Source organism: Corvus moneduloides, chromosome 6 (genome assembly GCF_009650955.1).
Source record: "Corvus moneduloides isolate bCorMon1 chromosome 6, bCorMon1.pri, whole genome shotgun sequence".
NCBI lineage: Eukaryota > Metazoa > Chordata > Aves > Passeriformes > Corvidae > Corvus > Corvus moneduloides.
The window spans coordinates 10,957,809-10,972,878 of NC_045481.1; the positions used below are offsets into that span (position 1 = coordinate 10,957,809).

Consider the following 15,070-nt stretch of genomic DNA (forward strand, 5'->3'; position numbering starts at 1 on the left):
TTGGATGAAGAAAAATAGTGGTAGATACTTCTCTGAATATAGTTACTGAGACAGTGGTTAATACAACACTCACCTATTTCAATTTTCCAAAGTCTAGTTTGCTTACACCTTATAATTCTTCTATATGTACGTTGTTTCAGGATCATGTTTCATATGAAAAAAAGAGCTAACTTTGCTAGGCTGTTTGAATTCCACCACGGCTATCCCATATCTGGTCTCAGTCGATGGCTTTCCAATGCAGGGAGAATTAGCTACTTCTTACATCCACATAGTAAGCACCAGTACAGGCCAAACCCCAAACCCACAGGTTAAATTAACACTCTGGATTTGGAGATGTTCATTTAAAGGGTGTTGATAATATACCTAAGCAATCTACATACATCTCAAGTGTAACCTGGCATCTCTTTGGAGGTGAGCTCAAGGGATGGTTCCCAGTACGGGCATGCTCGTTCTTCTGGAGCAGTCATCATCTGCTGCACCAAACTGTCATAGAATTTTGTAGCTTACAAAGCAAGATACAATATTTCATTGCTGTAAAACTGTTGCAAGGAAAAAAGGGAAGTATGAAGAAGGAAGGACAGGCAGAGGAAACAAATTCAAGTAAATATTTATATACACTGCTGCTGACTTGCAGAGAAAGCAGAGTCAAAAACCCCTCAAGTCTCATCTTACTGTAGGTTTTAAAATCAGAAATGCTCCATGTGCAACAAGTCTTGAATTCTGGTATCTAAGTGCTAGGCTACTTGCAACTAGAAGCCAGCGTAGGTAGAGACTTTGTATTCCTTTAATCACTTCAGCCTTATCTACTAGGCCAAGGGGAGCAGGAGGAAGATACAAATTAAGTTAAAGGAAATTGAAGCAGAGACAAGATAAACTAACTTTTTGCACAGGTTGTCTTCTGCAGAAAAAGTCTATGGAGAGAGAAAAGGCTTTACCTTGCTCAATCAGGGTGAAAAATAATTTGCCTTGATGTGGTGCTAGTTAATTATGGATGTCCTTTTCTTGAGCACACAAAAGACCTGGCCCTTCCTACAGGTATGAGAAGCCACTGAAATTAGCCACCCAAAGGCAAGATTGCCAATATGACACATTTCCCATATAATTTAACTAAAGACATGTATTTCAGAGAATCATGAGAATAGGACTTGTCAAGGCACAAGACTTGCTCCTAGGAAACGCCATACAATATATGTAGAAAGAAAACCTTCATAAATTATAAAAGAAACAATTTCAGGGGGAAAAAAAGGGAGGATTTTTCCTATACTTAATATTAATTTGGTAGTATTTGAGACCAAAAATGAAGGGAAAAAATCCAACAAGTAACCATTAGTCCAAATCACTTGCTTTCCCATCTCTAATCCTCTTGCATCTTTAATTCTATAGTGAGCGTACAAGAAAAATTACTACGGAAAGGTCTTCGTGCTAGCTTGAACCCTCTCAGTGTGGTTTTCTGGATCACAAAAATGCCTAAAATAGCTCAAGACAATTATGTGACTGCCCTCTCCCCTCCTCACCACAGGGTCACTGCTTACAAACCTTCCCGAGTGTGTGTGCAGACCTCGCCGGGGCAGGAAGGAATGCAGTCCCCGTGTGCCTGGCTCCAGGAAGAGCCAGCTGCAGTCGTGCTGCTCTTCCATTAGGTGAGGAAGGAATAATGCACTGCCTTCTTTAGCTCCACAGTAAATTCTCCCTTGGGAATTTCTTCATACAAAATGTTTAACTACATCAAAGTTTTATTTCATGAAGTAAAGACAGCTCAAGCCAAGTGTCCTCATAGAAAAGAAACTATAATCTAGGGAGACAGTGGGATGGTAATTAGAATGGCATTTCTTAATTAGCTATACACAGTCAGTCTCCACAATCACTGCACATAGTAAGGATAAGATCTAAGGGGCAGAAGTGCTCCACTTTTAGGTGGGTGGCCCATAAAGGGAACCAGAACACCAGGATAACCTGAAATCACAGCTATCTCCTGTAAGTACCTTGGTGAGGTGCATAAAGCAAATGAACATCTCTCCAAACACAAGCAATATGTGCTATACTAGCACCTTCCTTTCCAATTCCACAAAGCCAAACCACGAAAGCACTGCCAAAAAAGGCTGCTGGTCAAAGCCCCAGAGCCTAATTCCCTTAGACGGAAAGGATTAAAGGTCATTTCCTGAACATGTTGGCAACTCACTAAGGTATTTATATGGAAAAAATATCATCCCTGTCAGCATTTTAAAACATTTTATTTTGAGATGTATTTAACCCTGATTTCCAAAAGTGAGTAACTGGATCCTCAGTTGTTTCAGTATCTTGTTTTTCATTCATGATCTGATGAATTTATTACTGAGCTCATGAAGAAAACTTTTTTTTCACTACACAAAGACCTAACTTGTAACTCAAATCTTACATTTATAACTCAAGTCAGTAGTCAGCTCTTGATCCCAGGCTCAACGCCCCCCCAACTCCCCCAGCAGCTGAAGGTCAGCTTTATGCGAATCTTTCCTTAGTTCTTTTGAAGATTTTTATGGATTGCAGAGGGAAGACGACTCCTACTGCAGACTTCAGTTTTTCCCTACACCCTTGCCACCTGATCATGTATCAACTACCACAATATAATCCCAGATTTTGTGGCTACTTTGCTTGAAGCCTGCCAATACAGAAATGTTACAGGGGAAAATACTACAGTATGAAAGAGGCATTTTTCATATTTGCAGGTTGGAGTATTACCAAACCCCTTTTAGTACTGATTGGTGTTCTACAAGTCTGCATTTTTTACTGAATATCAATATATCAATTATTCCTGTTTTGTTTTTTTTTTTTTTACACTAATGGCCTTCCATCTTCTTTTGCTTTTGAGAAATTTATGAAATTATTTTAATTTGTACAGCTGATTCTGCTAGCAGTGATAATCTGAACACACCCCCAAATACCCTGTGTTAAATTTAGTTTCATGATGAGCAAGTAAAATTCACATGTTCTTTATTTGTCCATATAATACACCTTTTTTTTTTTTTAAAGTTTTAAAATTAGATAAAAGCATATTAAATGGCAGGTGTATGAAGTTCTTCAGAAACAATGCCAGAACAAAAAATTGAATTACAAAATGTTAAAAAATATGTAGGTACATTTGAACTTAACATTCCACTAATGTATAATGTTACAGATATTGTCTAATGAAAAATAATTGTGCCACTTACCTATTTTTGCTGTTTCTAGGAACTTTTTATTCTGTACATAGGACGATTCTGTACAAAATATGAAGTCTACATTTTTATTACTTATTACCATAAAACAAGGTACAATGTATGTACAATATTAAAATGAAGCCATACTAAAGCCACACTAAAAAGACACTTGTAATATTACTTTTGACATTCCTGATGTACAGGTGTAATTTTGGAAAATGGGGGAAGGTATCAGACAGAACTTTATGAAGAACAACAATCACCAAAATTCTACTTTAAATTTTCTTTTTACTTTGGACGTATTAGTTTTAGAATTGTTTAGTACAAGATTATACGAAATATATAAATATTGGTAATAAACATGCTAAACCATTAGTGGTGATAAGATTTTGGAATATTGCCTAAGCAAATGTTCAGTGGCCCAAAACTTCAAATATGCCTTTATAGGGAACTTGAAGCCTCTAAATTACCACAATACTTCCCTTTTTGGTGAGTGTTTATCTTCAATAAAGAATAAAACCAAAATCTAGACAGTGAAAGATGTTCTTACACATTGAGTATCACACAATCAATCAAACATTGATATACAGTTGGGTTTTTTCCTCCCCTTGGGTAACATAATTCCTTTCAGCAATCTCTTGCACAGACATACTGAACACCCAAAATCAAAGTTAACTGATAATCTACCAGCTAAAGATGGAAGTTCAAACAATGGTATATCAAAATACATAGATGTTGCTTTACACAATTAAAAAAGCACCCTTTTTCCCTCAAAAGTAGAAGGCATCTTTAAACTGTTTTCATATAGTTTATCCTAATGGTAAAGCATTTTCTTTTTCAAGTTTTACAGGAAATGTTTTCAGACACAGTGGACATTCCACTTAAAGGTTGGGTTGGTCTTTAAATTTAGTTGTTGTAAGCCAATATTTACCACTCACAATTTTCTTCCAATAGACAATGTAACAAATATTGGAAATTGAATGTTAAATGCAACCAACAAACAGCAGGCACTACATCTGCACAAGGTTACTATGAATGTCTGCTTTGAGCAATATTTTTTTTATGGATGCAGGAGATGTTATACTTCCTTAAAAAATAAAACAAAACTATTTTTAAAGAAGCCACGTTTTTTATCTCTTTATGCATCAAGACATTAAACATTAAGTTATATCATGTTACTGCCAGAGACAAAAGAAACTAATCACCCATTTAGAATAGCAGAACACATTTCAAACAGCTTGTAAGCAGGATAAGTAAGTTAAAATACTGGCCACCCTGAGAGAAATCAAATATTGAAGACAAAGCACTATATTTTTAAAGAGATTTTCCTCCCGTGCTTTTCCATCTACAACAAAAAGCTCATTACATGCAAGTAATCTTGTGGAATATATAGCAGCATTTGAAGATCATCAGCAACTCAGATGCATTTTCAGTTCACTTGTGAGGTGTATTTGCAGCACATGTGCTCTTTACAACAACAACAAAAATATTTTCACGGTAAAATTATGGTCACTATCTCCTCAGCTCTTAGATTAATTTAAAAAGAAGCCAGAATGGAATTCAGGAGTCTGTTCCTTTTTTTTTTTTTTATTTTTTTTTTTTATTTTAATAAGCTTATGATGTTGTGTTACCTGAAAGGTTTTGTTCATCTTTCAGATAAAGACTGATGCAACTGAAATCACACATAATATCTGCCACAGAATATTGAACTCGTAGAGCCCAAGAAAAATGCTGAGTATTAAAAGCTCAGATAAGGGAGAAAACAGTGAAAGAGTTATTTTATTGACTTGAAAAAACTTAAAATGAAATTTTATATTCAGTCTGTTCCCAGTCATAGTAAACAAATTTTCATTTTAGGAAAAATTTTTCTACCAGTTCGTATCTGGAATACTGGTGCCATATTATACACTAAAGACTGGAAGATATGGCTTTAAATCTACATAAAGTATTAGGATGTGGTATATATATATAGAGATATATATATATATATCTTTACCCTAGATAAAAGAGAAATGAATTTACAGAATTCTTAGAAAGGAATGATGACCGAGGATTGTCATGAATGTTACCAGTTTGTAAGCCATGTTTTATAATAAGAAAGAATAACTGTATTTTCAAAACTGCTGGTATATTACAAGACAGCAATAATGTGGAAACAACTGTAAAGCTGAGAAATCCTAGAAAAAGTTTAATACTTATATTTGAAATAATTTCACTTTTGAAAACACACATTTATCATTAGTACCAACTATTGGTCATTCACTTATTTAGACGGAAAGATTTTACAGAATGCTTTTCTCAAATACAACTATAAAAACTGCATATTATCAGCTAGTTGGTACTATGACAACACCTCCAGGAAATTGTGTCCACTTCATGATAGTCAACCCAATATTCTGCAAATGGAACTGGGTAATTTACCATTGTTTGAACTACTAATCTTGAGCTGCATACTCTATTAAGTTATTGCCTACAGAACTGGGTTGAAGAAAGCTTTGACTTTGTGTGTAACTGATTGGTATGGCACAAAAAATTAAGTTCTACTGTAGAACTGAGTCCAGAAAAAAAATTTTCCTCCAAAATAATATTTCACTGTAGTAGTTTAATGCCCATCATGTGATATTAATTCATCAGCTCTGCAATGTGATTCCAAGGCTTTCATGGTATAGATATCCTGAGGCAGTTCTGACTTGCGTCGCACAAGAGGACGATCTTTTTTCTGATCTTTTTGTGCCTGAAATAAAAACGGAACAAAGTTAGCCAAACATACTAATTACTGAACATTACTTAAGAGTACTTTTTGCACATCAGTACATTCACTTACAGAAAAAGAAAAAAATATATGGAAAAAAGTTTATACTTTCTCCTCTTTACCCTACCAGCTATGCAGTTTCAAGTATTAAAACCATTTTTTTCTGTAAGAGGAAAATTAAACAGCTATGAAATTCTAAGCTATTAACAATCATGACATCAGTACCTTTTTACCAATGCTTTCTCAAAACCAGAAAATATTCCTATCAAAGTATCTTTAAAATTTATAACAGTGTTTTTATGTAGTTCCAATATCTGAATCACCTACCCTAATTTGCTTGTTTATTCAGGTTTTTGTATTAAAAGTCCTTATAAAAAAAACTGCCTGGCTTTTACCTAGCCACTGATTTATTGGCACGTTCAAAGTTATTAAGTCACAGTAGTCCAACTTTATTGTGGCAGAGTATTCACTAAAAATGCTCATGTAAGTCTGGTACAGGAAAAAATTCCTGATCTACTTTCCTCAGTCAGTCCAGCACCTCTTCAGTAGGCACATTCTGCTATATTGCCAGCCTCTGGAATAAACTTTACTTTCACTGAAACTGTATAGATCTTCAGGTAGTTTCTCATTTCTGAAGTTTAATTTAAGAAACAAAGCTGTCCTTTTGACTGCCTTTTCTTTTTTTTTTCACAATGGATAACAGTAGTAGCTCTTGTTTTAACATCAACTGCTGATGGTACTTAGCAAGCGATGTATAACTGTCTGTGCAGTGTCCTCTCAAAGACTGATGCAGGAATGCTACCTAGCCTGCTTTCCACAATACTCTAATCCAAAATCAGTTCTTTTCCTGCCTGGTGATCTGAACTTATCCATCCTCTTGCAGGCTTAGTTTTTCTAATGAAAGAATTCCCGATTAAAAATATTCTATTACCTCTGCTAGGCCAGGATCTTTCTCCTTGAAAACTTGGCTTACAATCTTTTAGTCATCTCATTTCTTGCATGCTTGGTGAGCAAGGAAAGGGAAGACAGCATGCACTTGGAGAGATGGCTAAGGAATGCTTAAGCAGTTCCAACCCAAGTTTCAGAATTTTGTTTAGTTTACAATTTGTTTATTTTTCATTAGTGTCATTTCTTTAAATCCCCACCCTTTCTTACACTTGTGGGTGGTAGCAAATCAAGCTCATTCATAGGGATATGATGCACTTGTTTTCCAGCTGGAATACTACCAATGAAGCTGTATATAGCCCAAACTTTATAGCTCATGAAGCTGAATTCTTCGTAGAAAAGAAGGTAAGACTTAGATGAGAGTCCTTGGTTTTAGTCTAGGCTGACATTACTGTTTCTGCATTTTATATTGTATAATACTGGCCCAAATCCTCAAACTCTTCCAGGAGCTGGGACTGGGAATTTTGTTCTTAACTGATTGTCCCAACTACTAGCATAGAATCCTACTCTGGCTGCTTTTCTTCTAGAACTGATGTTGGAGGACTCAGACTTAGGAAGTAGGAATTTTAATGCTCTCTGGCAGGATAGAAAGTGAACCAAGGTCTCATAAACCCTAAGAAAATAGTTAAGTGTTAGGAAATAGCACAAAGATGGACACTGTGATCAACACAACTTTAAAATTACACAGTACTAATTCTTTTAAATAATTTTGTATGCACCTTTCTCTACTAGAACTGGTTCTAGGCTCTGAAGCAAGTGAAAGGAGGCCCCATTCTCCCTCCTGTGGGCCTGGCTAAGCTATCCATGGTATGAAGAAAGGCAGAGGTTTAGAAACTTTAGTAAGCCCAGTGCTCCTCACTGACTAGCTCTAACCATCATTCCCATTCAGGAGAATGCTACTCTTGTTCATTGCCCTGGAGAGGGAAGTAATTCAGCCACCAAGATTTACATATAATGCACAGGGACCCACAACCTACACAAGTGTTTAAAAAACAGAGATCCTTGAGTGTGTCTTAGCATTCCAGCGTTTCTTTTAATTCCAACCTTCATCCAAAATGCCATATAACAAATAAAATATAATCTTGCAGGATAATGACACTGGAATTTTAAGACAGTAATTTAGGAGGTTAGGTTGACCACATGCTTATTTTTATTAAATGTCTTACTGGTTACAATTAACTGACTTTATCTCCAAACTCAACTTTTTTTTCTGGCTCCATTTCTCCAGTTTTAGACTTTGCTGGATTCAGACAGATTTATAGTACCATATAGTACATATTCCTATCAGAAATCTTAGTGATACTGCAATGCTCTCTCCATTTTCAAGCAGCTCCAAGTTGAAATCTCTAGTTTCAACATTGGTATTCTAATTCCACTTAACTGATGTTAAATTAAAAAGACATGAATATTACTGAGCATTAGCTACAGACAAAAGGATGGAAATGACCTTGAGTGTCCTCGCCCTGCATGGGGTAATGGAATCTGACAGATGGTGGACTGAGGAAGAAGACCCATGAGTGGGCAAGACACAGACTTTACATATTTTTTTCAAAGCACAAGAACTTTAGCCACAAACAAGGCTCTGAATAACAAACAAAAATGTATAACATACAGATTCTAGTACTGACAAGCTTTTCATAAGAAAGATAAAAACTGTTACATAGAAACGAGACTAGAACATGATGTCATAGATTTTACCTATAGTTTTCACTCTCCTTAAAGCAGAATCATTGTTCCCATAATGACACAAAAAGCTATTCCTAAGTGAAAATTAAAGTTTCTGTAGAAGAAACCTTAAAAGAGACCATATAGCAGATTCACAGGCACTAGAAACAACACTATTTCTGGCTGCTATACTATCACTTGAAAGTAGCAGCTCTGATGAAGTGTATTACTCAAGAATAAATGGTTACAGGGCTGAAAATATAACCCAAGTTTATGATTAATAGTCACTTAAATGAATTCATAAATTGGAGTACTTTGCTATCTTCACAAGGCTTTACCTGACAAGCCTCTTCTTTCACTGTCTTTTTGAGCGTCTGCAAATCTTCAATTAAAGGCCCATCTGTTTCCATTGCAACAGGACTGTTCAGCAAACTCGTGTCACTATATGTCGGGTACTAATAAAACGCAAAGTGTTAAAATAATCATTCTTAGCAGTAATATCTAAATACTAAGAGTGTATTTGAGCATTTGAATGATATAACTACTAGTTATTTGAGATTAACTTCAATATATTATGCTTCCAGGGACTATGTAATAAATTTTAGAATGGAACTCCAATACTTTTCACTTGGCAGAAATATCCTGCTGAAAAATAGACAGCATAAAAAAAAAATGGTTTGATTATCTGAGACTCAATTTTAAAATACTCAGATTTTGTCAGTATTGAATGTCTACTTTGGCAATCAGTTATCTGAAACCTTATTAATATGTTGTCCAAACACGATCATTTTATTTGCTGGTGCAATTTTGTGTTGGAAGAGAAAATACACTGTTAAAAGACCAAATATACCTAACATACCTTTAATATAATTTCAAACCAAAATATTAAACTTTCCTATCTTCAGAAAGTAAAATTTATAGAAGTCTTTTAGAAATTGTAGAAAAAATAAAATCTTCGTTGTCCAGTAATCTCAATACTTCAGATCTTATTTTAATTCAGATGAGGTGTACATAGTTTTAAATTCAGAACTTATTTACGTGCACACATAGACTTTTTCATCAGTTTTTCCTCACAAGTATTTTAAAATCTGAGTGTACCAACAATTTAATGCAGATGAGAAAAATTTAAAAAAACCCTAACAGCAAGGACTTAACAAATATAATTACAATGATAGAAAATCTTAAATTGTATTTTTGTGTCTTGCAGAATCAGGAACAACTCTGAACGACAAGAATCATCAGTCATTAGACAAACAAAAAAGTTCACAGAAATTCCAGGAAAAAAGAAACCCCTAAAAATCCATTATCTAGAGCACTGAAAGCATTTATATCCTTGTGTCAATTCAGTGGAGCACTCACTGTTAAAATTAATAATTTTTATTTTAATTTGCTTCCACTTACTAGCTTTCTTCAAGCAGACTATGCAGAACGTATGGTATACATGCAGTGTTAACTGGTATCAGAAAATGTCCTTACAAAAAGTTGCTTGGAAAGAAAAGGAAATTGATAATGTAGAACTCTGAATTTTTCTACAACTCAATCCACTTACTTAGCCAAACATGCAATAGCTCATCATTTGTAATAGCTAATGACCATGTATATCAATAACTCTTCAAGCAAGGCTTTTGTATGACTTACGTCACTAGAGAAATGTTTTGCCACTCAAAGTCAATTACTGCTTTCATATGAATAGCCCTTTTTGATTAATTTAATTGATCTGTTGTCAACTGAAATTTTATTAATTTTAATAGATTTTATTTAAGCAGTTTAGTAATTGTTCCCTGACAAATGACCCAAGATGAAAAAAACATTTACGGATTTCGTCTTCTTAGAAAAAGAGATTACCTCATACTTTCTATTTTAAAATAGCACTGAGATCAGAAAGTGTCCCACTTCTGTTTACAGAGTACCATTTCTCCCTCTTCCACCATTTTAAACTCAGCTAGATGGTGTTGGAAATACACAGTAGATAAGGTTTCTTACTAGAGTATAATAAAATTCTAGCTGCAAAGTAATTTAAATGTTTGGAGGTTTTTTTCTTCATAGCAGCAAACTGTATGATTGAGATAAAGAAAAACCGACAGCATTCTCCAAACAAATGAAGGGGGTGGGGAACCCAAGCCAAACCATTCCGTTCTCCCATAATTTTAAAATATAATGAATAGTCTAAAGGACCTTTGTTTCTTTATCATACTTTGAGTTACATCAAGTAATACCGGACAGAATGTTTTCCTTTAGGAAAGACCTGAGGAGTAGGTTCACCAGCAGACTGGCCCAGTGCAGGCAGGAGAACAAATGCAGCAGACAGGAACATACAGTGTTACTTTAATCCATTTGACACAAAGGAAAACTGACCAGTCATAACTCACAGTTAGCAGAAAGATCTCTTTTGTAATATATTGTTTGCAAAACAGCTTTTCAAGAGAAACCAATTATGGCCTCTCTATATTTTTCCGTAATTTTGCACACTAACTTTTCAAAACACAATATGGTGTAAGTCCTATTATATGAAAATGAAAAAGTACTTCATATCATGCTTTTCAGAAACCTTTTTTAAAAAAATAATTACTTGCACAAGAGAAAGGTTACGAATTTGAAAAGTACTTTTATTTTGTATCTTTCATAATACAATTAGTGAAATTCCTTTATTTCCATGATCAGTCAGACCTGCTTTCCCCACTGATAGTTAACAAAACTGGAGTATTTAAACACGATCATTGTTAATCTTTTCTAAATACCTGGGGATTTGATTTGGCTAGATTTTCTATTTTAACCCATGCTTCTTCCCGTTCCTTCAATTTTAGCTTCTCTCTGAAAAAAAACAAAAATTATACAGAAGTAAAAGAATTCAACAGAATAAGTTATTTAGCTATACCTGTTTGAGTCTACTGCCCAAAATACCACTGTTGACAGGTTTATTTGCATCATATCAATACCCCATGATCTCAAATCAACAATAAAAGGGAAAAAACTCAAGATTTTCTCATGAAAGCAACAAACTGGCTGGTATCAGTTTATCTTTAGTACATGCACATTGTTAAAAGTTAAAATTAAAACAGGAAAGTTTTGATCTAGGCTGAAAGCATGTTTGTGTTTTATTTTGTAATATTAGAATTCTATATTGATAAATAAGAAATTAATAACTGACCATGGAAAGGGCAGAGATTTTTACTGTCAGCCCAATGGCTTCAGGTAATAGCTTAAAGGAAAAGGCACAGAGACATTTTGAATTGAACTCTAACAGAGAAGTACCCAATAAAAACCATGCTCATTCTACAGAGTAGCAAGTCCAGAGGAATGACATAAATGCTTTTTAAAAAAAATTTTCATAGAGTAGAAAAGGTTTGTTTTCTTATGCCTAATGCAATCTGAAATTGTAAAATCTAGGGTTTGTTTTCCCTTCTTACAAACAAACATCTTCTTGCAGAGACTAGAATGATCACCTGTCTTTGAAGGCTGGTAGAAATTAAAAGAACCCTGAACTAGGAGTGCTAAAAACGCTCTCAGGCTTCAATGCACAGAGCAGATGATTCAAATGTCAAGAAAAAAAATGGAAGAGCAGCTATATCCAAGCACATACACAATTTGCCTCCAGCTCTCAGTTAAGTTAATTCAAGATGGAAGGTAGGACCTCCTTAACCATTTCCCTTTTCAGTTCTTACGTGGTGGGAGATTTTTTGTTTTGGTTTTGTGTTGCTACGACATTGCTCAGCACTCTGCCTGCTTTAATTCACACTCAGAACACCATCACAAAAACTTCTAAAAATCAGAGAAGAAAAGATTTGATTTCTCATTTAAAAGGGATTCCACTTACTTGCAATCAGGGAAAAGAGAATTACAGTCTTTTTTTGAAGAGCCAATGCTCATATTTTGTCATCTATAAACACACACACCTTAAGAATTTGTGACAGTACAAGCTCATTTCTACTTGAATTGTAATAGGGCACTTCAAAACTTGGACAAATCAATCTACGTTGAGAATCTGTACTACTTCCAGTATATCAGTTTAAAATAGGTGTATAATCTGAACCACTATTTGAAGAATCCCTGTTTACTTTGAAATTTAAAATAAAAGTAAAATCCAGGTATTTTCAGTACCCACTTTCTAACTGCTTCCAGCCCCTAAAATGAGACCCAAACCATTAATACTTCTGACTTCTCTATCTCATTTTAGCAGGATTCTTCTGTCAAATAAAGCCTGTACTACAGACCTGTACTATACAACAGAGTAACGACTTGATTTCAGGTAACTTTTATAAAAATATGAAGATATGCTCACACACAATGCAATGCTGAAAAATACTGGGAAAGTATTTTGGGACAAACTGAGTGACAACATGAAAGGAAGTAACACTGGGTAAATAAAGTATGCAAAAATAAATACAGGATGTGAACTGAACTGTTAAACAGATCCTCTACACTGGCTCCACGATTAGCAGTGTCCTGAAAAACTTAATTTTCAGGAAGATGGTGACCCCAGAAGTATTAGGTCTAAGCCTACATGAGACACCTTATCGTTAAGAAGATTTACAGTTCACATATAAGAAGTTTCAGCAAGTCAACTTTGAAACTGCTGTACTGGAATCAAATGGGCAACTTCCCACTAATGACACAGTGTTTTTTCAGAGCTAAAGCACTCTTAACAAATTACTCGAGAACAGACAGACACACTGACATGAAAACTTACTTCAGTTTTTCTGCTTTAAATTGCTGTGTGCAGTCATCGAACAGTTTTTGGTTCATCTCCATGAAGAGTTTCAGAGCATTGTATATCAAGCCATGTATTGTCCTATAAGTAAAACTTCTGGTTGAAACTCAAGAGTACTTTAAACTTTGAAATCTACTTTTTCTGGTCAACAGTAGCCAATAGCCTACATAACTGGAAAATTACATAATTTCAGAATAAGTGGAAACAAAATTAATTAGTGGAAGTTTCAATTTACCCACAAGAGGCCTAATACAAGTACTAAAATTACCAACTTCGAATGCAGTTTTCTTACTCTGTAGTACTACTCATCACTCGCACTTCTGATGTTTGAACTTCACTCCTAATACTACGTGTATCAATACAGGGGTAGTTGTGAAATTCAGTAGCTGACAGTAATCCCATTAGGGTAATTAGAGAAAAAGCAAGATGACATTAAAGATCTTGATGTAAGTAACTTACTGGCAACTGATAAATTCAAGAAAAAATGGGTTAGTGATTAAAAGGAGTATAGAAAAGACACCATTCATTTTGAAAACTGCCACACAGCAACAGCACTTACTTCAACACAATTAGGCCAGGACTCTTTAGAAACGTGTTAGAAAAGTAAAGCTGAAAACATCACAAAAATTACACAAAACGAATCTGCTTTATGAAGCATTTTTATGGATTAATTTACAGTTCCAGGCTACAATGTACCACTGCTCAAAAAGCAATCGGTTAAATGATTACTTTGTATAATACATGGAGTTACAAGTAAGAGTGCAGCTGTAGTGGGTAGCATGACTTTTGCTCAGAACAAAATGAATGCATGACCTTGAAAAGTCAGAAAAAAACAACCAACAGCAACCCACATTTACTATGTATAATTGCATCACTGAATTGGAATTTTATTAATGAGTACATCATTTGTTACTGCTTGCACCCAGCGACAGTAAGCAACCACTTTAACATCACTTTATTTTCCATTTCTTTCCCAGTGTTTAATTGCAGACTGATTACTCATTCTTGGCCAGCCTACCAGCAGTCCTCAATTCACAGTTAGAGCCAGACTGGGATACTGTCACTACCCCAGAAGTTGCACAATAGCTCAAACAAAGAAGTACTTTACAATGGAACAGCTGCAGCAGGGAGCTGACCAGGACTGTTTTCACGCGTAAGTACTACGCTATTGTGGGGGAAAAAAGTGAAAATAATCAATGGAGAAAAAAGAAAAAAGATTAAAAAAAAGAAAACAAAATGAAAGGAAAAAATGATCAGATTTACAAGATATTTCACTAGAATGCAGAAGAAAGGCAAATTAGCAAAGAGGTTAGTGATCAGAAATCAAAGTTAGTCTTTAGAAGTATCTGAACTACAGACGAATGACAAATTCGTTTCATATTTATAGAAGAATGTCATGGATTAGATGCACTAAAAACACTCTTTCTTGTTTAATGAAAAAAGGAAAAGCTATCTTCCTCAATTCTTAATACTTCCTAGCAATTGACAACAATGGTCTCTTTATCCGGCAACTTCAATGTCATAGAATAAACAGCTCAACACACTGTTAAACTAGCAACTCACAGATCTGAACTCTTAAGCCTAGAACTACACATAAGTGAAGTAGCAGAAATTTGTACAAGTGTTTCTTACTTATTCCAATGCGTCTTTGAATTCCGGTACAAGGATGGAAACATGATGGGTAAAATCTTTGCTGCATTATCACTAATTAAACTCATAATATATTCATTATTCCAGTAGTATAATGCTCGCTCTGCAACCTAAGACGACATGAAAAAAGGAACACTTCTTCAATCTCTTACAGAGCAAATAATTATAACATTTGGC

General features: G+C 34.8%; 1 protein-coding gene across 2 annotated transcripts in view; it reads right to left on the reverse strand.

Annotated features, from left to right (window-relative positions):
- Window positions 1–2,950: 2,950 nt before the first annotated feature.
- PPP2R5C (protein phosphatase 2 regulatory subunit B'gamma) overlaps window positions 2,951–15,070 on the reverse strand; it is a 79,349-nt gene continuing 67,229 nt past the window's right edge. The window contains exons 12-16 of one of the 2 annotated variants that reach the window (XM_032111373.1): window positions 14,876–15,003; window positions 13,223–13,324; window positions 11,274–11,346; window positions 8,874–8,990; window positions 2,951–5,907 (exon numbers count right to left, since the gene is read on the reverse strand). In XM_032111373.1, the coding sequence (XP_031967264.1) occupies window positions 5,776–5,907; window positions 8,874–8,990; window positions 11,274–11,346; window positions 13,223–13,324; window positions 14,876–15,003 (552 nt within the window). In that variant the 3' untranslated portion in view covers window positions 2,951–5,775. The remainder of the gene's footprint in view (window positions 5,908–8,873; window positions 8,991–11,273; window positions 11,347–13,222; window positions 13,325–14,875; window positions 15,004–15,070) is intronic. The other variant, XM_032111375.1, reaches the window with a different exon arrangement.